General features: G+C 59.7%; 2 protein-coding genes across 4 annotated transcripts in view; both read right to left on the bottom strand.

The window, feature by feature from the left end:
* Positions 1 to 1,027: 1,027 nt before the first annotated feature.
* Positions 1,028 to 14,548, bottom strand: SCARF2 (scavenger receptor class F member 2). Of its 2 annotated transcripts, none has more exons than XM_023190918.1 (11): positions 14,277 to 14,548; positions 8,286 to 8,344; positions 8,102 to 8,203; positions 7,375 to 7,894; positions 7,047 to 7,265; positions 6,787 to 6,915; positions 6,074 to 6,177; positions 5,880 to 5,997; positions 5,570 to 5,700; positions 3,849 to 4,001; positions 1,028 to 2,720 (listed from the first exon to the last, which is right to left on the bottom strand). In XM_023190918.1, the coding sequence occupies exons 1-11, from the start codon at positions 14,447 to 14,449 to the stop codon at positions 1,813 to 1,815; spliced, it is 2,616 nt and encodes an 871-aa protein (XP_023046686.1). In that variant the 5' UTR covers positions 14,450 to 14,548; the 3' UTR covers positions 1,028 to 1,812. The 2 variants fall into 2 exon arrangements, with proteins under 2 accessions (XP_023046686.1, XP_023046687.1); XM_023190919.1 differs by having other exon boundaries at positions 5,570 to 5,685; positions 14,277 to 14,472.
* Positions 14,549 to 18,239: 3,691 nt separating this feature from the next.
* Positions 18,240 to 23,823, bottom strand: part of KLHL22 (kelch like family member 22) — a 57,439-nt gene continuing 51,855 nt past the window's right edge. For both annotated transcript variants that reach the window (XM_023190920.1, XM_023190922.1), the window contains exons 6-7: positions 23,172 to 23,405; positions 18,240 to 19,163 (exon numbers count right to left, since the gene is read on the bottom strand). In XM_023190920.1, coding sequence (XP_023046688.1) covers positions 18,798 to 19,163; positions 23,172 to 23,405 — 600 coding nt within the window. In that variant the 3' untranslated portion in view covers positions 18,240 to 18,797. The remainder of the gene's footprint in view (positions 19,164 to 23,171; positions 23,406 to 23,823) is intronic.

The following is a 23,823-nucleotide window of genomic DNA, read 5'->3' as shown; positions in this document are numbered from 1 at the left end:
CGCTCAGATGGCTGAGCCCTCTAGATGGGTGACCAAAGTTGACCTCAGTGGGGCATCTGGCCAGAGGATGAGAGTGTGGCCAGGACAAGAGCCCCAAGTTGCCAGCATGAGACCGATGAGCGCTGTGCGGCGGCTGCAGGGTGATCGGAAGATCCTGGCAGCAGGGCAAGACTTTGAGCTGGGCATCAAACGATGAGATGCAGGAGAACAGGAAGAGGCCAGGAGGCAGGAGGAGCCTGAACAGGCAGGAGCTGGGGGAACTTAGTGTGGGGACAGCAGGGACCATGGAAGGTGAGGGTCTGCGGCTTAGGAGGGTCACTTAGGAGGCCTGTCCGGGAGGATGAACCCGCTCAGGGTAGGCGGCGCGGATCAGGAGCAGGGAAGCCTTGGGGCACAGATGGTCACACACAGACGGCCGGGCAGCAGGGTCTGGCTTGGGGGCGGGGGATCTGCGCGGGGCGCTCCCTCCGTCTCCCTCAACCTCCCGCAGCAGCAGGCGGGGCTGGCAGTCAGGAGAGTTTCCGGCTGAGGACAAGGAGCCCGTTGAGGCAGACAGCAGGGCTCTGTGCAGCAGGAGAGCGGCTTGTTTGTGCTGGAGGAGGCCCGGCTGGAGTCGGCGCCCGCGGCCCCCTGGCCTCAGCCTCTGCACCCCCCGCAAGCTGCTACCAACAGCTCTGAGGCCCAAGTTTAACAGCAGCGGCCAGGGGAAATGCCCAGATCCGAGGTAGGCCCATCGCCTGTCTCTTTCAGTCAGGGACTCTGCCTGATCTGCCCCCACCCAGCTTTCCTCCCCGTGACCAGTCCAGGATGGGGCAGGCCGGATGGGGCCGCATAAACTTGATAAACAAACGAGGCATGTGGGTTGACGCAGCCCACTTCCACCATGGTCCCGGGAGACCCACGCCTGGGCTCCAGGGCTCCCCGCTGAGATAAGGGATGGGGGAGAGTGCAGGACAGGTCGTCACATACAGTTACTTTTGGGGGGTATCTTTGGCCGCAGCCCGCAAACAGGAAGTGATCAGAGCACGAGGGGAAAGGCATTTTATTAAGAAAGCTTTGGCCAAGCCCCCGCCGGGAGGAGCCCATCCTGGGGCACCGGCCGGGGTGGGAGCAGCCCTGCTGGGGGCCTATAAATACATCTCCTCAGGCCACTAGAGTCGCCCCTGGAGGTCCCGCGGCGTGTGGGGCAATGGGAGGCCATCAAAACCAGCTGACAGCTGAGGGGCCGGGGCTCCGGTTGCCAGGGAAGGGAAGGGGTGGGACGGACTAAGCCCCTGAGGAGCGGAGACCAGCCCTCCTCCCCAGGCTGGGGTCAACCAGATGCCCGGGAGCCCAGCCAGTGGAAGTAGCCCTGGGCTCTATTGGTAAGGCCAAAGGAGGGAGCCTCCAGCCAGAGGCACCAGGCCCTAGCCGGGGAGAGGCAGCCTGGGCAGAAGTGCTTCTGGCCTCAACCAATGAGAAGGTAGCTGCAACCAAGTTCACTCGTAGTAAGAGGCGGTCTTTAGGCGGAACCCTCCCATCTTTGGCCAATGAGACGCAGCCTGGTCGGCGCGCTCCACAACTTGGCCAATGGTGAGGGAGTCGCCCGCTAAGCGCCTGTCAGGCCTCGACCAACAGGATGGGCCCTTCCCGCCAGAGCACACTACGCTCCAATCCAGGAGCCGCTGCAGGACCTGAGCCAATGAGACGCCTCCGCTAGCCACGCGGTGCTCGGCCAATAGGAGGCCGCCCGTGCCCAGGTGCGTGGGAGGCGTAGGGTGGCAGGCGGCGCTGCGAAGCTGAGGGAGCTGCGCGCAGAAGAGCCACAGCCTGCTACAGGGTGGGCGCGCCCGCCCTGCCCAGCTCGCCCGCCGCCTCCCTGCTCTTCTTGCGCGGAGGCTTCTGGATGGGGGTCTTCTTCCGGGGCGTCTCAGGCGCGGGCACGTCGGTCGCCGCCTTCTCAGGCCCCGGGGTTTCTGTTGCTGGGGGCGCGCGGGCGGGCGAGGCTGGCGGCACCGAGCGCTTGGCTTTCTGTGGGGGCGCCGGCTTCTCCCTGGGGCCCTGCGCGCCCAAGGCCCCCTCGGCGCGGCCCAGGCTGCGAGTCTTGCCGCGCAGCTCCGCTGCCAACATGGAGGCAGCCTCGGGCGCGCTTCGCGGGGGACCGCCGGCGTCCGTGGGCTCCAAGAGGCTCGGGCCGCGGCCCCGCGCTCGGGCCCTGGGCGGCGAGGGCGCAGCGAGGGCCATCGCCTCCTCGGGCAGCCCGGGGGGCCGAGGCGTTGGGTCGCGGGTCCGGGGGCTGCCGTGATCGACCGGCTGCGCCGATTTGTCGCTGGGCGTCCGTTTTCTCTTGCTGGGGCTGGGCGCGGCCTCTGGGCCTGGCGGCGGCGGTGACGGCGCACGGCCTGCCGCAGCGGCGCTGTGCCTACCGTGGATCCAGGACACCTTAGGCTTGGTGGCGGGGTCAGGTGGCGGCGGTTTCCTGCGCTCGGGCGATGGCGACAGCGACAGGCCCCCAATCTCGCCCCGGGCCCGGGCCGGCCGGGCCTCGCGTCGGGCCACGCGCGCGTACAGAGCCCCGCCGGGCCCCTCCACGCTGGACGCCGACCGCTCGCTGTCGGAGGACGCAGGGAGGGGCATCGCCTCCTCGGCGGACGCTGGCGTGGTCAAGGGCACGGGGGACGGCGCCGGCGCCTCGACAGGAACAGTGGGGACTTCGGGGTCCCGGCTCTCCTCTGGTGCCTCTGGCAAGGGAAGAGCAGGGTGGTCACAGCCTTCAGTAATAGCTTTACGGGTTCCAACCTCCAGGCGCAAACCTTCACCTTCCCTCCTCTATCCACGCCCTTGGCGCTGTGTCACCCTGGCATCCAGACGTGCCTGGCACAGAGCACCAACAACACACGTAGTTCAGAGCCTCAGTCTGTGCTGCTGACTCTGAACTCAGGCTGTGCCAGGAGTGATGGGTGCATTCCTACGACTGAAGCCCAACCTTGGCCTGGCCTGGCAGCCCTGCCGCGACACCCCTCCAGCTTTGGGAGCCTGCATCATAGAATTTGATGCTGGAACATCCCCCACGGGGGTTCCATTATCCTTTTAGAGATAAGGCTTCTAGCTGGGCGCAGTGGCTCACGCCTGTAATCCCAGCACTCTGGGAGGCTGAGAGGGGCAGATCACCTGAGGTCAGGAGATCGAGACCAGACTGGCCAACATGGTGAAACCCCGTCTCTACTAAAAATACGAAAATTAGCTGGGCGTGGTGGTGGGCTCCCAGCTACTCGGGAGGCTGAGGCAAGAGAATTGCTTGAACCCAGCAGGCGGAGGTTGCAGTGAGTGGAGATCTCGCCTCTACACTCCAGTCTGGGTGACAGAGCCAGACTCCGTCTCAACAAAAAAAAAAAAAAAAAAGCAAGCGATAAGGCTTCTGAGGTTCTGAGTTGGTCACCTGCCCAGGGCATCTGGGAGCATGGTCAAGGGAGGAGACGGGGCAGAATACCAGCCCGGCAGGCTCCTTTCTGCTATCTGTGAACCCAAGGCTGCAGGTGAAGGTTGAAGGTGCACCCACATACTCTGTGGATCCCTTCCTCCTGTCTCCTCTGCCACCCCCTACCTAAGCCCGGAAACTTCTCTCTGCCTACTTTCTCCCAGAAGCAACCTGGGCTGTGGCCTACCCATCTCCCCACACCTGTCTCCAGCACTGAACAGCAGAGTCCAGCTCTATGGCCTCAGCTCTGTGGCTAACCCTCAGGTACCAGCACGGCCAAGCCCTTCCTCTCTACGCTGCCTGCCCCTCTCCTGTGGCCCGCCCAGAACACAGCTTTTCCATGGGAACATTTTGCTGGGCTGGAGTGATGCCCAAGCAGCGCCTTACTCACCCTCATGGGGTACACAGTACACAGGGCCTTCATCAGTGGTGTCGAACGAGGAGAAGGAGGCCCGAGAGGACCAGGATGGTGAGGGCTGCTCCAGCCCTGAGGGTGGCTCCAGGAAGCTGCAGTTGAGTGTGTTATCCAGGTCGTGGTGGGCCACTGGGGAAGGATGAGGCAGAGCTGCCAGGGGTCCACTCTGCCCCAGGCAGTGCCCTCATTAGCCCCTGCTGTCACAAATGTTGATGGGGTGACCAAGACCAGCCCTACTCTCGGACTGCAGGGGGCACAGGCAACTCAACAGGTAGAGTGACACTGGACCAGGACTGGAGAATGGGTAGAGGTGAACCCAGAAAAGAAACGAGCAAAACGTGTTAAGGTGCAAGGCAAGTGTGTGCAGCCAGGGAGCTGGGAAAGGCTGGGCTGACATGTTGGGAAAAGGCCAGAAAGGTAGGAGACGGGGCTGAAGAAGACACCTGGCTGAGACAGGCCACCAAGGCCTCCAAGCTCTGTTTTAGGCCCTGCCTTGTGGGACTCAGGGGAGCCTTGGAGCACTTCTGAGCCCAAATGCGCAGTGGCAGGGCTGCATTTTTGGTTCAGCCCATCTCAGCAAGCTGCACCCTAGGCCTGGCCTCCAGAGATGCAGACCCCACAACAGGGGGCCCCAGAAGCTGGCTAGCCTGGCCTCCATTCCACAGAGGGATGTGGGGTCCACTCTCACACCTATGTCCCCAGATGCCATGCTGCTAGGTGGGCCAAGGGCTTTTCTTTTTTTTCTCCCTCCCTTTTCTTTTTCTTTCTTTTCTTTTCTTTCTTTTTATTTTTTTTTTAACAGAGTTTTGCTGTTGTTGCCCAGTCTGGAGTGCAATGGCACGATCTCAGCTCACTGCAACCTCTGCCTCCCAGGTTCAAGCGATTCTCTTGCCTCAGCCTCCGGAGTAGCTGGGATTACAGGCATGCACCACCACACCCGCCTAATTTTGTATTTTTAGTAGAAACAGGGTTTCTCCATGTTGGTCAGGCTGGTCTTGAACTCCCGACCTCAGGTGATCCACCCGCCTCGGCCTCCCAAAGTGCTGGGATTACAGGCGTGAACCACCGCGCCCAGCTTGGTCAAGGGGTTTTCTCTGCTGTTTCCTTCATCTCCCAAGGATCTGAGCCCCCTTCCCCTCCATCTTTAGAAATAAGTGGGAAAGAGAGGAAGAGAGGGTCCACCCAGGTGGGAGTCAGCACAGAGAGAAGCGGCACACCCCACCCCCCATCCTGTTGGTGGGTGGGGACCAGCCTACCCACTTTCCAGGAGGATCTCTGGGTACTGCTGGGGATGTAGGCAGGAGGGCGGGTCCTTTCCTTGGGGCAGGGCATTCCCGTGCCCACACATTCCCCCAGCAGCTCTGGCTGGGATATACAGCATTCTCCTACAGACTGGGGGAGCCTGCAGCACCCAGATGTCCACGCACCCCTGATGCGATCACTCTCAGGGCCAACGCTTCTGATGCACGCCCACATCAGCCCGCGCACCTAGGACTCCTGCCTTCCTACCCGGCCTCGCCCTCAGCAGCTGCCACACCTCTTACCTTCCCTCTGGTCGCACCTCCTGGCGCCCACGCACATCAACACTCAAGGTCCCCCATTTCCTCACTGAGATCTAGGCCCCCTCACACTCATTTCCCAGCAGCTTCCTGCGTCCAGAGGTGTTTCTCCCGGAGATCCCGCGCTGTCATCCTTACCTACGACTTTGGGTAGTTTCTGCCTGCGGAGTGGGATCCGGGGCAGCTTCATGCTGATGCGACTGAAGCGTCCGCATAGTCGGTGAGGCGCCTTCTTCCTCCCAAGCGACAGCTCCCTGCGGGGGCGGGGTCTGAGCGGAGGGCGGGGCCGGGGCGGGACCCAGGGGTGATTAGATCTCAGCCAGTGCGGAGCACAGAAGGGGCGGGGCCACGTCCGGGGGGGGGGCGGGGAAGAGCTGGATGTGGGTCCGGTGGCACCGAGAGGGTGCGGCCTGAACCCAGGCGAAAGCAGGGCAGTATCTGGGCTTACCGGCGCGCAGGGTCCTTGCCGCGGCAAGCGCAGCAGCAGCCGAGCAGCGAGAGCAGCAGGCAGACGAGCAGGACGAGCAGCGCGCCCGCGCCCATCACACCCTTGCGCTGGTTGGTCTCTGTAGGGGATTATGGGGTCAGCGCGGTTTCTGGCACCCCCTGCATTCCTTAACGGGACGCCCCTCAGCGACTTACCTAGGTGGCAGGCACCAGTGACCGGGTCGCACGAATCCTCGTGGCAGCTGCAGGCCTGAGCACAGTCCGCGCCGTGGAGTCCGGGCGGGCACGTCACGTTACAGCTGCCGGGACATAGGGTCAAGGCAGGCCGCAGCCGCCCCCCTAGGATGCCCCCTACCCTCACCCCTCACCCGCGGCCAGGGCCCAGGGTCCAGGGTCCCAGAACCGGGCTCTCTCGCGCTCCATTCATTGTCTAGGGTTTGAAGCCCAGCCCTGCCCTTGGCACATATTGGGGTGGTGGATGTTTTGGAAACGAATGTTGCACAATCAGTTGGGGGGACCTGGGGGATAGGACCCGTGGTGGCCGCGCAGCAGCGCCCACTGCTGGGGCTGACCTGGGTGGGTGGGAAGAGGGGCTGCTGAACCAGACCCTTGGCTGTAAGTGGAGGTCCATGCTCCTTCTATACCAACTCGGGGTCACCTCAAGAGACCACTGACACCGGCTAGACTGGTCACCAGATCCTGCGCTGAACGTGGGCTTCCCGACATGAGGGCAGGAAACTGCCCTCAAAGAGCCTACTGTCACCCCCTACCTGGGGTAAGGGACCAAGGCTGAGGTGATAACCCAGCCCAGGGTGGAAAGGCCACTTCGTCGACCCCTGGGGTCTGGCTGGACCCCGCTTTGTGGCAGATACAAGCCCCCCACCCCCTCCCGGTCCCGGCGCACTCACTGGGGCCCGTGGACGCCAGGACTGCACAGGCAGCGCCCCGACTGGAAGTCGCAGTGGCCGCTGCCGCAGTCGGCGCACACGAAGGCGCAGTCCTCGCCGTAAGTGCCATTGCTACACTTGGTCTCGCACCTTGGAAAGATGGGAGGAGGCGTCAGCAGAAATGGAAGCAAACGGACCACAGTGCCCTCGACAGAGGGCCTTCATGGGGGAGGCAGGGCAGGGAGCTGCGTGTCTGGGCCGAGGGAAGCAGGGCTGCTCACCGGTCGCCGATCCAGCCCGCGTTGCAGCGCGTACACTTGCCAGTGACATGGTTACAGGCATGCCCGTCGCGGCACGGCGGACAGCGGTGGCTGCAGCCCTCGCCATAGAAACCAGTGGCGCAAGGCTGGTCGCACTTGGTTCCGTTCCAGCCGGGCTCACACGTCAAGCAGCGGCCCTCGGCCACCGTGCACGGCTGCTGGCCCTTACACTGGCCACACCTGGGGGAGGGGTCGAAGGCTAGGGAAGGCTGGGACCCGCCTCACCCCTGCCCCCATCGGCGGCCCGCCCTTCCACCTCCTCCCTCCCTGGCCGAGAGACCGCGCTTACCGGCGGCGACAGCCCAAGCCGTAGAAGCCGGCGGGGCACGGCTCGCGACAGTACTTGCCGCGGTAGCCCGGCTCGCAGGCACACGTGCCGTCCACAGGGTGGCAGCGGCCGCGGAAGCACTGGCAGTAGCGATCGCAGCGCGCGCCGAACGTACGCTCGCGGCACTGACAGCGGCCGCTCTGCTGCTCGCAGGGAGACGAGTTGCAGGCGCACTGGTTGTTGCAGCTGCGGCCCCACCAGCCTGCGTGGCACAGGCAGGCGCCGGTCTGTGGGTCGCAGCGCGACGTGGCGCTGCAGTAGCACGCGCTGGCGCACTGCGCGCCCCACCAGCCGGGCTCACAGCGGCACGCGCCGCTCCGCGGGTGGCACGTGCCATGCTGGCACTGGCACGCATGCTCGCAGCGCGCGCCCCAGCGCCGCGCGTGACAAGTACACTGGCCTGTCACGTCCTCGCACTGCCCGTGTGGGTGGCAGCTACACAGCTCCTTGCAGTCGGGGCCCCAGAACTGGCGCGGGCACTCTGCGGGGGAGGAGCGGAGGGGGTGGAAGGCCCCGGGGGCTTGAGTAGGTGCCCCCAGCCAGCCGGAACCTGCCCGCGTCCCACACTCCAGCCGCCACCTTTGGGGACCCGCCCCGAAGACGATCCGACCCCGCCCCACCCTGGACCCCGCCCCATCTCTCCAGGATTCCGCCCCACCGACCAATACCGGCCCGACCCCACGCTCACTGGTGTCGCAGTTGGCACCGAAGTAGCCGTGGCGGCAGCGGCACTCGCCAGGCCTCACGCACACCTCGTTCTCCGAGCACGTGGAGTTGCCTTCGCACACCGCTGTGGACCAGACAGGCCAGAGCTGCTGCGCGTCCTAGCCCCGCCCCCGACCCCGCCCCAGGTACCCGGGATGACCACTCACCAATCCCACACTCGTCCCCTTGCTGCCTCCAGCCAGCGCAGCACGTGGGCACCTGGGAGCTGCGAGCAGAGGGAGGACATCTGAGCCCAATGCCCCTCCCCCAGCCTCCATCTGCTCAGGGCTCCTCTGCAGCCTCCTCACAGACTCCCTGCCTCTGCATTTGTGCTCCTGTCCTAGTGGGGTGGTTACTGAGGTCCTGCCAGGCAATGTGTCTGGCGGTGGAGGATTGCCACAAATAGACCTGACCGCCAAGAACTTTCCAGCCCAGAACCGCCACCCCATCTCACCTAACTCCTTTGTGTCTTCCTCCCATAGCCACTAGGCCTGAGAAAAGTGGCCTTGGAGTCCCAGGAAGGACCGCAGTGAGGTAGCAGCCAGGAAGGGGACCATGGGCCTCAGAACCTGCTCAAACATGAGGGTCTAGGGCATCCCTCCAAGTGGAGGGCCCGGCCTAATGGGTATCATGGATCCAGATGTGATATGATGTGACATGACAAGGACAGAACTAGGACTGGCTGGGCCACAGGGACACACCTAGATCCCCCAACCCTGGGGCTGAGCTCCACTGGGGAGGGGCAGCCTCTGGGCGGGGGGTGGAGAGTGGCATGTAGACACAGTGAGGTGACCACTTGGCAGAGGGGCTTCTGGAGGGAGGTGGGGTGAGGCCCACCCAGCCACTAGGGAAGGAGCAGGCACACGGGGAGTCCTCCATGTGCAGGAGGAAGGTCAAACTGTGGCAAAAGGGCTCAGGGACCAGGGTGGAGGAAGGAGCTACTGGAGCATCTGTTTATGCCTTTGTTGTCGTTTTTGAAACAGAGTCTCGCTCTGTTACCCAGGCTGGAGTGCAGTGGCACGATCTCAGCTAAGTGCAACTTCCACCTCCCAGGTTCAAGCAATTCTCCTGCCTCAACCTCCCTAGTAGCTGGGATTACAGGTGCGTGCCACCACACATGGCTAGTTTTTGTATTTTTTTACTGGAGATGGGGTTTCGCCATTTTGGCCAGGCTGGTCTTGAACTTCTGACCTCAGGTGATCTGTCTGCCTCAGCCTCCCAAAGTGCTGGTATTACAGGCATAAGCCAGTGTGGCCGGCCTGTTTATGCTGATGGTCTTCCTCTTGTTCCATTTGATTTGGCTTTATAGAGTACACAATGCTACCTCAGTAGGTCCTTTCTAACCACAGCACTTCAGGAGAGCACAACCTCTAAAACCCTGGGTAGATGGGGTATGTGAGCACAAAGGTTTGGAGGTTTGGAGGCCCTGCCTGAGTGAAGCCGTGATGGCTAGAGAGGATTCACAGGGGATGAGCTGGGGTTAGCCCACATTCAGGGGCAGAGGAGGCTGAGAAGGAACAACCACCAAGGCTGCAGGATCCTAGGGTCCCAGCCGACCCAGAGCTTTGCCTCAATCCTAAAGGCACGTAACAGCCATTTGCACTTTAGAGAAAAAAAGCGTGCTTCTTCACAAGCAGGCTCGGATTCAGTATCTGAATTCAGAACCAGGATGTGGTGGTGGGGGGAGTTTGGAAGGAAGCCTGAAGACCCCAGTGGGATGGGACAGACTGGCTCCTCTACACCATGCATTTAAGGGATAGTACGTGCCTGGCACGCTCCTGCCCAGGCTGCAGAAGATGCTCCAACCATTCCCCAGTTAGACAGAATTCCACCCCCTGCACAGAGCACCTAGGCCTCGAGGCCCCTCCTGAACAAGGCTTGGTTCTCCTTCAGGCCAAAGATGGGACCTGGTGAACAGGACCATAAAATCCCAAACTTTGGGGAATCGGTTCAGTGTATTTTCCACAAATAAAACTGAAAACCAGAGACAGCAATACGAAGGCCTGGCTTTTCCTGGCCCCTGCCCCCATGTCTCCACCCACCCAGCCCTGACCCAGGGAGCACCAAGGTGCCCAACTGCAGGGAGACCCAGGTCTGCTGGCCATCACCCACCCACTTATGTCTGCTTCTGAACCGTGGTCACTGGATGGAGAGCCTCTGCAGGTGTCCCTCCTGTGAGGAGCTTTGCCAGGTGGCCTGCCAGAATTGTCCCGGAAGCACTAACCCTCTTCTGCCCTGGACATGCCGTTCTGTGGCTAGGAGCCTAGTTTTAGGGCCACACTCAGCTGGGTTTGATGTCTGGGTTTGCCACTTGCTGTGTGACCTCAGGCATGGAGCTTAAGCTCTTTGAGCTTCGGGCTCCTTAGCTATATAGTAGGGCTCATGGGTTTGGTCCTACTGTAGGAAGATTAAGAGAGTCAAGATGTTTTTAGCCAGGCGTGTGGCATGTACCTGTAGTCCCAGCTACCCAGGAAGCTGAGGCAAGAGGATCACTTGAGCCCAAGGAGTTTGAGGCTGCAGTGAGCTGTGACGGCACCACTGCTCTCCAGCCTGGGCAAGAGTGAAACCCTGTCTCAAAAAGAGAGATAGAGATAAAGAGAGAGAGAGAGAGGGAGGGAGAGGGGGAGAGAGAGAGAGAGAGAGAACCCAGACCTATGAAGTGGTTTGGCACATACTAAGCACAAAGGATCCTGAGGGCAGGCTGCAGTGCCTCTGAGTGCACTCGGTCATCCCTGGCTTAGTGGGCACCCAGGCCTAACCCCAGCAGAGCTAATACCCACCAGCAGGACAGAGTCCATTTGGGTTCACTGAGGACAAGATGCTTTCCTTCTTGGAAGGGCTGGCAGAAAAGGCCAGGTGGTGGTGGCAAGCTGACTCTCTGAAGATCTTACAAAGATAGGGAGGAAAGATGGCCTGCTGCAGGGCCACTCCCATGCTTGCTCTGTAAGACCCTGAGGAGCCAAGCCACAGGCTGGGCCCAGGCCCCTCAGCAAGCAAGACATGCTGTAGGGAGGCCCGGTGCCGTGGCTGAAGCCTGTAATCCCAGCACTTTGGGAGGCCGAGATGGGTGGATCACAAGGTCAGGAGATCGAGACCATCCTGGCTAACATGGTGAAATCCCGTCTCTACTAAAAAATACAAAAAAACTAGCCGGGCGAGGTGGCGGGCACCTGTAGTCCCAGCTACTCCGGAGGCTGAGGCAGGAGAATGGCGTAAACCCGGGAGGTGGAGCTTGCAGTGAACTGAGATCCGGCCACTGCACTCCAGCCTGGGCGACAGAGCGAGACTCCTTCTCAGAAAAAAAAAAAAAAGACATGCTGTAGGTTTCTCCCTCATAGAGCATTATTTCTTCTGTGATTCAAACCCACTGTGAGTTCTCACATCTTCAAGTTGGCTCATGGTGTCCATACCTATCCATGTTCTCCCCCAAATCCAGGCAGAAAAGCTTCTCTGCCTGCCACACCCTTGAGACCCCACACCTGCCTGGCCCTCCGCCTGCCCCGCCTGGACACTTCTCCTCTGGTTTCTGTCCCCATCCTCAGATTTCTCTTCTGTCCACACTAGCTCCCTCAGGAAGCTCACTGAACCCTGACAACACCTTGGACCCTCCAGCAGGGCTTGCCCCGTCAATGCTAGACTTGCAAATCCAACTGCCCAATAGATGACATCACCAGAGGGAGGCCTCATGGGCCTCATGCTCCACCAGCCCAAACCTGAACTCTTGACCTCCTTGCACCCTGAGTCTTCCCTGTCTCAGATAACCCCTACCTGTCCTTTCAGGCTGGGAGGCTGAGACCTGGAGAAGCATCTCTGGCTCCTCTTTCTTGTCTACACCAGATCCATTGAGAAAAAAGATGCTGAGCTCTAGCTTCTAAAGGACATCTAAAATGGGATCACATCCCCTTCCCTATCCCAGCCTTGTGAGAGCCACCCTCCATCTCCCTGGCTTTTTGTAACTGGCCCCAGCTTCCACCCCCTGCCCCTCAGGGTGTGAAGTGTTTGCCACCTGGCAGCCAATCCTGGTCAGATCCCACCCTTTCTCTGTGCAAAGCCCCCAGGGGGTCCCATGGCCCTCAGAGGAAAAGTCCAAGTCTTCTGAGCAGTGGCAGCCCACAGTGGCCTGCCCAGCCTCACTCTCTGGCAGCTCCTCCACCAGTCCCTCCTGGACTCTGCCCAGCCCCCTGGATCCTTCCTGTACTTCCACAGGCCCTCTGCCTTGGGAACCTTGCCCCAGACACCTACAGGGCCTCTATGCTCTCCTGCAGGCCTGTGCTCGCTCATCACCTTCTCAGGGGGTCTCCCCAGACCACCCTAAAGGAAACAGCACTCCCCAACTCAACACCTCCCAGCTCTTGCTAGATGTCTAGACACACTTGCTTTTCTGGACTGCATGTCTTCTCTGCCACAGGGTCAGGGTCTCCACTGCAGCTTCCCTACACCAGTACAGGCCTGGCACACTGTAGGTGCATAGGATTTTACTGGCTCTGCACTCCCCTCTCCCCATCCTTCTGCCTCCCAGGAAAGGGAAGGGCTGATGGAAGCCTTGCAAGACGTGGGAGGACAACAAAGACATATCCCAGACTCCAGGTGGGCAGTGCCCAGAGTGGCTGCCCTTCCCATCGACGCTTGCCACTCATGACCACAGCCATCCCCACTTAGCCCCATGAGGGTGTTGTGATCCCTAATCCCATTTTACAGAGGTGGAGACAGGCCCAGAGAGGTCAAACGACTTGCCCAGGTCCACACAGCTGGGTAGGGGTGGCACCAGGATCGGAACCCAAACCCGGGCTCTCGGTTCCTGGAGCAGGCGCTTCCTGCGAGGTCTGCAGACAAGGGGAGCGGGAGCAAAGGGCTCTCAGGCTCCGGACAGTTAGAGCCTGGCACCGGACCCCCATCCCTGGTCCCGGGCCTGCGGGGGAAAGAGGACTGGAGTGAGTAGACAGAGCCCACGGCGAACGCGCCCTCCCCCTCTCCAGGCACCGCCCCGCCCGCCGCCGCCGCTGCATTCCTGGGGCCGGGGAGGCCCGGGAGTCGGCGGCGGCGGCATCGATGCGAAGCAGATGGCGGGCCAGGCCGGCCCCCGCCCCGGAGGCGGGGCTCGCAGCGGGGAGGGGTCTGCGCGCCTCGGGACCAGAGTTCGGAAACCCCGCGCGGCCCCCTCGCAGCCCCTTGTCTGTGGCGCCGAGTCCCTGGACTTGGCTTGCCCGGGCTCCGTGGCCCAGGCGCCCCGACGCGACCCAGCTCGGAGCCCGGCGGCCGCCTCTGCGTCCCCAGTCCGCGCCAAGGCGCCCCCACACGCCCGCTCCTCACCCCTGCGTGGAGATGCCCTTGACCTTGCTGTGGCCTTTGGCCAGCCCACCGGCTCCCCTGATCCCAGCTCCCAACTCCTGGCGTCCAGGGCTTGGCTCTCTGTCCTCCGTGCAAGCTTCCTGGCTCGACCCCCACTAGCCACCGGCCGGGCCTGTCCCCTGCCTATCCCACATTGGCTTCCCCAGCCGGCGCCCCACCTTTGCGCGGCCACTTCTTGCACCCTGGTTGTCGCCAGGGTTTCCACATCCTCCCGTCCCCTGTGCCTGTCATAGTCCTTCCACCTCCCGCTTCTGGTACACTTCGAGCGCCGGTTCCTCGACGCTCGCCTGGGTCACCACCCTCCCACCAGCGCCCGCTCTAAGACACGAGTCTGCCTTTCCAAGTCTGGCTTGCTCCAGGACCTCCCGGGCTAGCACCGCTCCTCCTCCCCGGACCTTCCTCCTCACTCCCACGCCCGGCTCCAGTCGGACCAGTGCGGGGCTTTAGCACATGCAGTTCCTTTTGCTTGAATGCCCTTCCCCGGCATTTCCCGGTGGACTTAACAACTCGGCCAAGGGTCCCCTTTTTCAGGTCTTTCCTGACATCCCAGACAATGCGTGTCATCCCCTAGGTGCCCACGGCACTCCGTCCTCCCCTCAGGTGACTTCTCGTCCAGGGTACCCTCGGACGCCCTGTCGTGGCCCATGGCCGAGGCTGGGCCTGGAACGGAGTCGCGTTGGCAAGGGAGCCGAAGGGGCCCACATTTGGCGTAGGGAAGTTCCAGGAGCCCCCTTCCAATGCCGGGTGCCGCCACCCCACTGCCCCTAGCGTCCCTCTCGGCCCCCTCCCCCAGCCAGGCCGGCTCCTACCCGGGAGCACGGCACACGTTGCGGCCGCGAGGGTTCAGTTCCTGGGGCGCCACGGGGTCCGGCAGCATCCAGAGCAGCAGCAGCAGCAGCAGCGACGGCAGCAGAGGTGACGGCGGCCCCCCGGCTCCCCGGCGCCGCGCCGGCCCAGCCCCCCGGGACCCTGCGCCCTCCATGAGGCGCGGGGCAGGCGCGGGGCGGGCACGGGCGCGGGTGCGGCCGCAGCAAGAGCGGCCGGAAGAGGAGTGCGAGGCCGGGCGGGGGGCGGCAGGAGGGGCGCCGGGCCGGGCAGGAAATTCCACATCGGCTCCCTGATCCCGGGCCAGCCGCGGCCGGCCAGGCGGCAGCGCCCGCCCCGCGCGCCAGACCCCACCCTCCGGCCTAGCCACCGCCTCTCCGCGCAGCCCCCGCCCCCATTCGGCCGCTCGCAAACTTGGGGGCGAACTTGGAGGAGGCCCGCCGAGCGCTGGGGGAGGGAGGGGCCGCCCGAGGAATCCCCGGTTCCCGCGCCTTTCCGTCCGCTCCCGAAACATCTACCGAAGCAGCCGCCCCTGCGCGCCCACTGCGTAGCCAGGCCCGGGACGGGAAGGCGGATGGGGGACACGGCCGCGACTCCGCAAGCCCACCCCCACCCCCAGCGCCTCGGAACCGGCCAAGGGAGTGAGGCCCTCAGACAGCCCAGGTCGAGGCCGAAAGCCAACTCCACAGCACCCCACCGCGAAGTCCTTGCAGTGCTGAGATGTGCTGTCAGCTCCCCCTGCGCACTCCTGCGCACTCAAAGCTCGCAAGGGGCGGACGGAGCAGGATGATTGAGGCCTGTGGTAGACTGGGTCCGGACCCGAGGCCTGGGGGAAGGGGTCTCCGTAGGGACGGATGGCAGAGATGCAGAGGAGGTAGAATGGCCCGGCTGTGGACTGCGGTAGGAAGAAGTAGACAGAAGGAGACCCCCGGGATGGAAACCTTGCAATCCCAGTTGAGGAATGAAGGGGGCTCGGGGAGCCTGGGCGGTGGGTTCTGCTGGCCGTCGGATTTCCAGGAGAGGTTGGGGCTGGAGTGGGAACTCCTGCATCAGGCAAGGTGGGTAACAGCACAAAGCAGAGGGAAGGTATGGGAAGGGAGCAAGACAGAGGGACCGGCCCTAGGGAGCCAGCGGAGAAGCTGGACTTGGACTGGGAAGCAGCAGGGTGCAGGTCCCCGGGGGGCAACTGGGGCAGACCCACTCTCAGGTCCAAGGAGTTGGGAGGTTGGGCAGGGAGCACAAATGTCCCGTGTGTATCCCAGTCCTAGCGAGGATGTCTTTTGGGGACTTGAGAGCTGGCTGAAGGCCTGAGCGGGAGAGGGCACCTGTGTTCTTTGGGGAGCAGGCCACATGCGGCCCACAGGCTCACTGAGGAAGGGCAGGCAGACTCTCTCCAGGTGTGGCCAGATAGCCATGAAAGGTGGGGCTGGAGAAGGGGACTTGGAGGAGGAGCCACTGCAAGGCCCAAGGCCACCGGCATCACCAGGCTGGTACAGGCAGAGAGTGGGATGGGGAAGAGCAGGCTCCTCACTCAGCTATGTTGGTGCACGAGGGAGGTGGGGTGGGCTGAAAGAGAAGTGGAACCAGTGTGGACACGAATGCAACAACTTGGGGACAAATAAACAGGCCAACCACTTCTGGGCAGCTCAGCCTGGGCACAGCCCTGACCTCAGCAGTGCCCTCCCAGTGCTGGGGCCCCTCCCACGGAGGATCCAGATTACTGCTCCCAATAAAGGCCAGCAGAGGTCCCAGTGGCTGCAGGGTCTATCCCAGCCCAGCTCCCGGCTTTAGAGGCACTGACCCCCTGGGCTGGAGGGGACACTCACCTCAGCTGGATGGAGGTCATGAACAGGCATCAAATTCCATCACCTTTCTCCTTCCCCCAGACCTGTTCCCACCCCCATGTGCCACCTCTGTACAGGAAGGGCACCACCTGGATGGTGCCCCCCCCAATCCCTCAGGACCTCCTAAATGTCTCAGATCTCTGCCCACCCCTGTCTGTCACCCAGAGTAGTCTTTTTAATCTCACATGTGGCTATCCACCAATGCTCTCAGGACAAGGATCGTCCCCAGCCTCACCTCATGACCCGGTGCATACATCCCTTGCAGTGGATGGCAACTTTGGGTGTCATGGGCAGAGCCCTCATTTGTCCCAGCCACCACTGCACCCCTAGGGGAAGACTGAGAAGTATGGGAGGAATGAAGGATCATCCACGTGGCACCAGGATGTAGAAGGAACCCACAGACAATTGACCACCACGCAGGCAAACTGCTGGAGCCTGGAGACCTGGCCTGCTGGCTTTGGCCAGGATGACTGCCAGAAGGAAGTGGACCTTGAAGGCTGAGGAGGGTTTTGCATGAAAGCGGGGACCAGGAGCCTAGCCACACTGGAGAGCACAAGTTGGGCTGCCTCAGCTCAGGGGTATGAGATGTAGCCCTTAGAAACCCAGCTGCGTCCCAAGGCCGACATTGGCAGGGCCAGGCTGCGCCCAATTCCAAGGCACTCTCCACTCCTCCCCAGGCTGTGCAGGACCTCAGTGAGCCCTTCCTGCTCCTGCAGACCAGAGGCCTCCTGCAAACCTGTGGCTGTGGCTGGTGGCTCAAGTGAGATGGTGCCAGCCAGCATGGTGTCAGAACACACTGGAGAGTGGTGGGGCATGTCTGGTGCTCCTTTCCAGAAACCTCTGAGGTCTGCAGGATCTACTGCCCTAGCCTGCCGGGTGGTAGCAGAGATACAGGAAGTGCTGGGTCTGAGACCCACAGAGTGGGGTTCCTACTCTGAACCCCACGCTCTTGCGCCTCACCCTCGGGAGAAGGGAGATGACACTGGAGTGTGTAGCCATCCTGCCCCACTGGGGCTCAACACCGGGTCTGCTACCCTAAGGCGATGTCATGTTTCCTCAGGGGTACTCAGGGCCCAGGACAGTGAGGAAGGTCTTCAGGTCTCACACACACCCACATACCTCAGCCCTGGGGGCACAGGCCAACTCCAAGGGATTTGCCTCTACCCTCAAGAATCCTTGGGGTATCCATTTAGGAGAGCCCAGAGTGGTTGATGGTCCCCCCTCCCCATCCCCTCTCCTCCCATCAAGCAGCACACTGCCCCCTTCTCTTCCGGGACAGGATGCCAGCAAGAACACATGGCTGTCCCCATGCTCTGCCCAGTCAACTGGGAGAGGATGGGGCCTTGGCAAGTTACAGCCCTGTCTGCGGGATGCCTCTGGGCACAAGGCCCATAGTAGGAGTCTGCAGGTGCAGACCCTGTAAGGGCATCTGGATGGAAGAAAGCTTCGTGTGGTGCAGCCCTGTGGTCAGGCTGGTGTGGACTCACAGCCCATCTATGCAGGGTGCAGGCTAAGCCTGGTGGTCTCAAGAGGGCAAGAAAAGCACCGGGACAGGTGAAAAGGGGAGGGTCCCAGCTGCTGTGCCAGTGTGGTCCTTGAGACTGGGTGTCTAAGGGTTACCTGGCAAACCTGTAGCACCTGCAGATCCCCTCCCCAGCACACTCAGCTTTAGGAGGTTGGGAGGAGCCAGGCACAGGCCAGAGGGGCCACCCTCCATGCCCCTGTGATGCTGCCCCGCTCCCAGGTGCTGAGGCTCTGGTTCGCTGACCCTCTCAGGCTGAGAGACTCCTAACTGGAGCTGAACTGAAACTCTGCGTGCTGCCCTGGTTGGGAGACAAGTTCCACACCAGAAAAGACACTCAAGTGGGCTGCACAACCACCTGTCACCAGACCAGGGCAAGTTCCAGCTTTCCCACTGACTGCCCTGTTAGCTTGTGGAGTTGACTGTGCTTCCCTCTCAGGCAGGGTCTTCCTAGTGCCACCTGGCTTCTAGCCTGGGCTTCCACAGCCTCCCAGATGGCGGCTCTGACCCCAGAAGCCACACTTCCCAGCGATGCAGCTTGGATGCACTGTGGAAAGGAACTGAGGCTGTGGCTACAGAAAAACAGTTAACACCTTCTGTAAGATGCTTTATTTCATTGATCAACAACATGGGGTCTGAAAACCCAGTGGGAGAGGTCTTTTTATCACAGAGTCAGTCCCAGGAGAGCTGATGCATCTCTGCTCCTCTGCCCCTCAGGAGCTCTCATCCTCCAACCCCAGCTGCTCCCACAGCCCCACCCCATTCACAGAAAGAGGGCTGCCACATACCTCAGCCCCCCTGCCCAGGCTGTCAGCTCCCAGGTCCCTTTGGATGAGGACTGATCTAGGCAGAGAGGAGAGAGAAGGCCAACCCCTCCAGGGCTCACTGAGGAAAACCAAAGCCTTTCAGAAGCATTTCCTGCTGTGACGTAATCCACAGGCCGGGATCTGCACTGCCCTGAGATGCCTGCGGCAGGCTGGCCAAGGGGCTGGTGTGAAGAAAGAGGGCAGGGCCCCCAAGCTGTGGCCAACAGGGGCAGGGGGCCCTGCCCTGGAGTAAAGTGCTGTGGCCTAGGCTGCGTGGGTTTCACTGCCCTGCAGTCCCAGCCTCCCTTCCCTCTGACACCAGGCACGGGAAGCCTAGTCCTCACTGGAGTTGTCAAACTCCTCCCAGTCAGACACACTCATCACCTCAGAGGCAAAGTCCGGGTCGGCTTGGCTGCGGTCAGGGGTACCGCGGGGCGGCTCAAGGAGCAGGGAGCGAGGCAAGGTGAGCACACAGGCCGCCAGGCCTGAGATGGAGTTGTCCAGCTGGGGCCCCTCCTCCCAGCAGTCCTTCTCCACATCGTAAATGTGCACGTAGCCCATGCGGCTGCCACGGTTGTGTGAGCGGCCACCTAGCACATAGATCCTGTTGTCTAGCACGGCAATGCCAGGCTCACCATGCCCAGCAGGGAGTGGGCAGACGGAAGACCACTGTCCAGACGTGCAGCTGTAGCAGGCCACCTGCAAAGCCAAGGCCAGAATAAAGCCCAGCACCTGCTGGGACAAGGCTGCCAGCTCCCCTACAAGCCCACTGACCAAGGTGGCCACAGTTACCCACCATTCCGACAGGTCAGACCCCCTGGAAGGATGGCACAGGGCCAGGGTTGAAACATCCTGCCCATGGGCCAGGCTGCTGCTGTCTCACTCAGGGATGGCTGAGTCTGCAAGAGCCTGTCTTTTGGGCCCTCCCCTAGAATGATCTGATTCCCTCTGGCTTTGCTCGAGCCCAGCCCTTCCTTCAGGCCACCTGGCCCTAAGCCAGTCTCTGCCCTCAAGTGTGTGGCTATGCCCCCATCAGCATCTGGTCGTTCCCCATGTCTGAGGGCACTGCTTCTCTCCCCTCCAGGAAACTGCCTGAGAAACAGGGACTCCACTGAAATGTCCTCAGCCTCACCTGCAGCACTCAACACAGGCAGCAGGACAGAGGGAGGAGACAGAAAGTGGAAGTAATTCCTTGCGAAGTAATCAACATCAACATTCTCTTGTCTTCAAAATTGTCCAAAACAGTAAACAAAGACATGGAAAAATGTTCAACCTACTAGTAATTGAAGAAATGCAAAATCAAAACATCAGAGACAAATTTTCCAACTATTAACTAGCAACCACTGCAGAGAAGAAAAATCACAAAACCCAATGCTGGTGAGGGTGTGGTAAAGCCATACTACTATGTATCTGTCTGACATGCCAGAAAAGGAATTTGGCAATAAGTATTAAGAGCCATGAAAATCTTACCTTCTTGACTGATTAGCCGTTTTTGGTTTTCTAGCTATGGTGGGCAGAATAGTGGACCCCAAAGATGTCTAGTTCCTAATCTCCAGAATATGCTACCTTAAGTGGCCAAAGGGGCTTTGCAGATAGGATCAAGGGTGTGAGAATACAGAAAAGAAAAAAAAAAAAAAAAAAAAAAAAAGAGTTAAGGGTGCAGATCCTGAGATGGGGCAGTTTTCCTGGATTTTCCAGGTGACCCATCCAATTGCATGAGCCCTTAAAAGTGGAAGGGGAGAGGCTGGGCACAGTGGCTCACACCTGTAATCCCAGCACTTTGGGAGGCCAAGGTGGGCGGATCACAAGGTCAAGAGATCGAGACCATCCTGGCCAACATGGTGAAACCCCCGTCTCTACTAAAAATACCAAAATCAGCTGGGCGTGGTGGCACATCCCTGTAACCCCAGCTACTCGGGAGGCTGAGGCAGGAGAATCACTTGAACCCGGGAGGCGAAGGGTGCAGTAAGCCAAGAGCACCATGGCACTCCAGCCTGGTGACAGAGCAAGATACCATCTCAAAAAAAAAAAAAAAAGTAGAAAGGGAGGCTGGGGGTGGTGGCTCACGCCTGTAATCCCAGCACTTTGGGAGGCTGAGGTGCATGGATCACCTGAGGTCAGGAGTTTGAGACCAGCCTGGCCGACATGGCAAAACTCCATCTACTAAAAACACAAAGATTAGCTAGGTGTGGTGGCGAACAACTGCAGTCCTCCCAGCTACTCAGGAGGCTGAGGCAGGAGAATCGCCTAAACCCAGGAGGCAGAGGTTGCAGTTAGCTGAGATTGCACCACTGCCCCCCAGCCTGGGTGACAGACCAAGACTTCATCTCAAAAGAAAGGAAGGGTAAAGCCAGACAAGAGAGCTGAGAAGTGAGGAGGACTCAACCTGCCATTGCTGGCTTTGAAGATGAAGCACCCCGAAGCCAGGAAAAGTGGGGACCTTTAGAAGCCAAGAAGGCCCTCAGCTGACAGCTAGCAAGGAAATGGGACTGCAACTGCCAGTTGAATTCTTCTAACCACCTGGGTGAGCAAGGAGGCAGATCCCCACCAGGGTCTCCACAAAGGAAAGATGCCCTGACGACACCCTGGTTTTAGCCTGGCAAGGCCCTGTCAGAGGACTTGTGAATGCAGAATACATTTATCTTAAGTTGCTAAGTTTGTGGTGATAGGTTACTGCAGCAATAGAAAACGAATGTGCTGGTCCAGAGGATCTCACAAGCAGAGGGCCTGTTAAAACCCAGATTGCCAAGCCCCACCCTCAGGGCTTCTGAATCAGTAGGTCTGAGGTGCTTCATCACACAGCGTTCCCAGGTGACGCAGACTCTGTTAGTCTGAGAATCACACTTTGAGAACTGTGGCATGAACCTAAGGAAATAATCTAAAATACTTGAAAAGTCCAACAAAGCAACTGTTACTTGTCATGTTATTTGGAATAGTTAAAACTCAGACACAAGACACAAGAGGGGATTATGAAGATTGAGTGTTAAACTGGAAAATGCCCAGGACAAAAGTCACTGAGAGAAGCAGAACGGGATATGGGATGCTCCTTTTTGTTTGTTTGTTTGTTTGTTTGAGACAAGGTCTCGCTCTGTTGCCCAGGCTGGAGTGCGGTGGCACCATCACTGAGGTTCACTGCAGCCTCAACCTCCTGGGCTCAGGTGATTCTCTCTCAGCCTCCCAAGTAGCTGGGACCACAGGTGCAAGCCATCATGCCCAACTAATTTTTTTTGTATTTTTAGTAGAGATGGGATTTCACCATGTTGCCCAGGCTGGTATCAATGCCTGGACTCAAGCCATCCATCTGCCTTGGCTTCCCGAAGTGCAGGGATTACAGGCGTGAGCCACAGTGCCCAGCTCAGAATGGGATGCTCTTTGACTACAATCAGGCAGAAAACATACACGGTCAATACTGAAAATGGTCATATGGAAAAACAGTGCTGCAGGGGCCTGATTATAAATGCTTTTCCTCACCCTTCTCTGCTTTTTTTTCTTTTTTTGAGACGGAGTCTTGCTCTGTTGCCCAGGCTGGGGTGCAGTCGTGCGATCTCGGCTCACTGCAACCTCTGCCTCCCGGGTTCCAGCGATTCTCCTGCCTCAGCCTTCCTGAGTAAATGGGATTATAGGCGCCCACCAGCGCACCTTGCTAATTTTTGTATTTTTAATAGAGATGGGGTTTCACCATCTTGGCCAAGCTAGTCTTGAACGCCTGACCTAGTGATCCACCCGCCTCGGCCTCCCAAAGTGCTGCAATTACAGGCGTGAGCCACTGTGCCTGGCCACCCATCTCTATTTTCTAAAGGTCCTGCAATGTGGTTATATTAACTTTATAATAAAAGTTTTGTTCTTTGTTTGGTTTTGTTTTTAATAGAGACAGGGTCTCATTCTGTCACCGAGGCTGGGGAACAGCAGTGTGATCATAGCTCAATGAAGCCTCCAACTGCCGGGCTGCAACAATCCTCCCATCTCAGCCTCCTGAGTAGCTGGGACTACAGGTATATGCCGGCAGCCTGACTCTAAAAGTTTTTTTTTTTTTTTTTTTTGAGACAAGGCCTGGCTCTGTCACCCAGGCTGGAGTACAGTGGCATGGTCTCAGCTTACTGCAACCTCTGCCTCCTGGGCTCAAGCCATCCATCCCCCCACCTCAGCCTCCCAAGTAGCTGAGATTACAGGCATGCACCACCACACCTGGCTAATTTTTGTATTTTTGTAGAGATGGGGTTTCAACATGTTGCCCAGGCTGGTCTCAATCTCCTGAGCTCAAGCGATCCTCTCACCATGGCTTCCCAAACTGCTTGGATTACAGGCATGTGCCATCACATCCGGCCTAAAAGTTTTTAAGAATAATAAGCAAAGGTAGATGTGTATGTGTATGATACTGTCATGGTGACATTTGTCCAAACCTATAGAATATACCAAGAGTGAACACTGTGGACTCTGGTTGATGGTGACGCATCAATGCAGTTTCTACAACTGTGACATATCCACCCCTGTGGAGGGAGAGGTCTGCAGTGGGGAGGCTGTATGTGAATGCGGGGAAAAAGGGGTGTATGGAAACTGTACCTTCCACTTAATTTTGCTGTGAACCTAAGACTGCTTTGAAAAATAGTCTATTTTAAAAAGGCACATGTTTCAATTACATTTTCCATCAACAACAACTGAGAGGGTTGGGAATGATGACGGGTGTGGACAGCCCCCGGCCCCACTCACCTGGTGCACATCCCTCCTGTATCCGGCATCGTTGTTGCTGCCCCCGATCACATACAGCTTGTTGAGGAGGGTTGCCATGCCGTGCCAGGCACGCCGCACAGGCCCATCAGCCAGTGTGTGCCAAGTGTTGCTGCCTGGGTCGTAGCAGTGTGTCTCTTTCAGGTAATCCTCCCCTCTGCGGCCGCAGGTGATATACATCTTCCCCTCCAGCGTCGCGCCTGCGTGGGCATACACCTGTGTGGAGCCACCAGGAGAAATGGCATGAGAGGCCAGTGAGGAAGGGTGACTGGGTACTCTGTCAAGGCCAATCACCACCCCACACCTGCCTGACAACACTGTGAGGCTGCACCACTTCCCACTTACTCCTCACATACAGACAAGAATCCTCCCTCGATTCTCACGGGACATACTGTCTTGGTCACTGACCTCTAACCTCTTCCCAATAGGGGATACATCTATAGATTCAGAGATGAAATGTAACCTTTGTCTTTCCTTTGCCCCTAAAGTCAACATCTACATGGGGGAACTCCAAGAAAATAACAGCATTTTTTTCAAGCCAGTCTGGGAGAAGCCACAGAACCCTGGGGACTGCTGACCTGCCCTCAGTGGCCTGCACCCCTCCCCCACTCCCACTGGACATGCAATCCTCCGG

This window comes from Piliocolobus tephrosceles, chromosome 19, assembly GCF_002776525.5.
Source record: "Piliocolobus tephrosceles isolate RC106 chromosome 19, ASM277652v3, whole genome shotgun sequence".
NCBI classification, from domain to species: domain Eukaryota; kingdom Metazoa; phylum Chordata; class Mammalia; order Primates; family Cercopithecidae; genus Piliocolobus; species Piliocolobus tephrosceles.
Note: the sequence above shows the minus strand (reverse complement) of the source record. Positions and strands in the feature narration are given on the sequence as shown.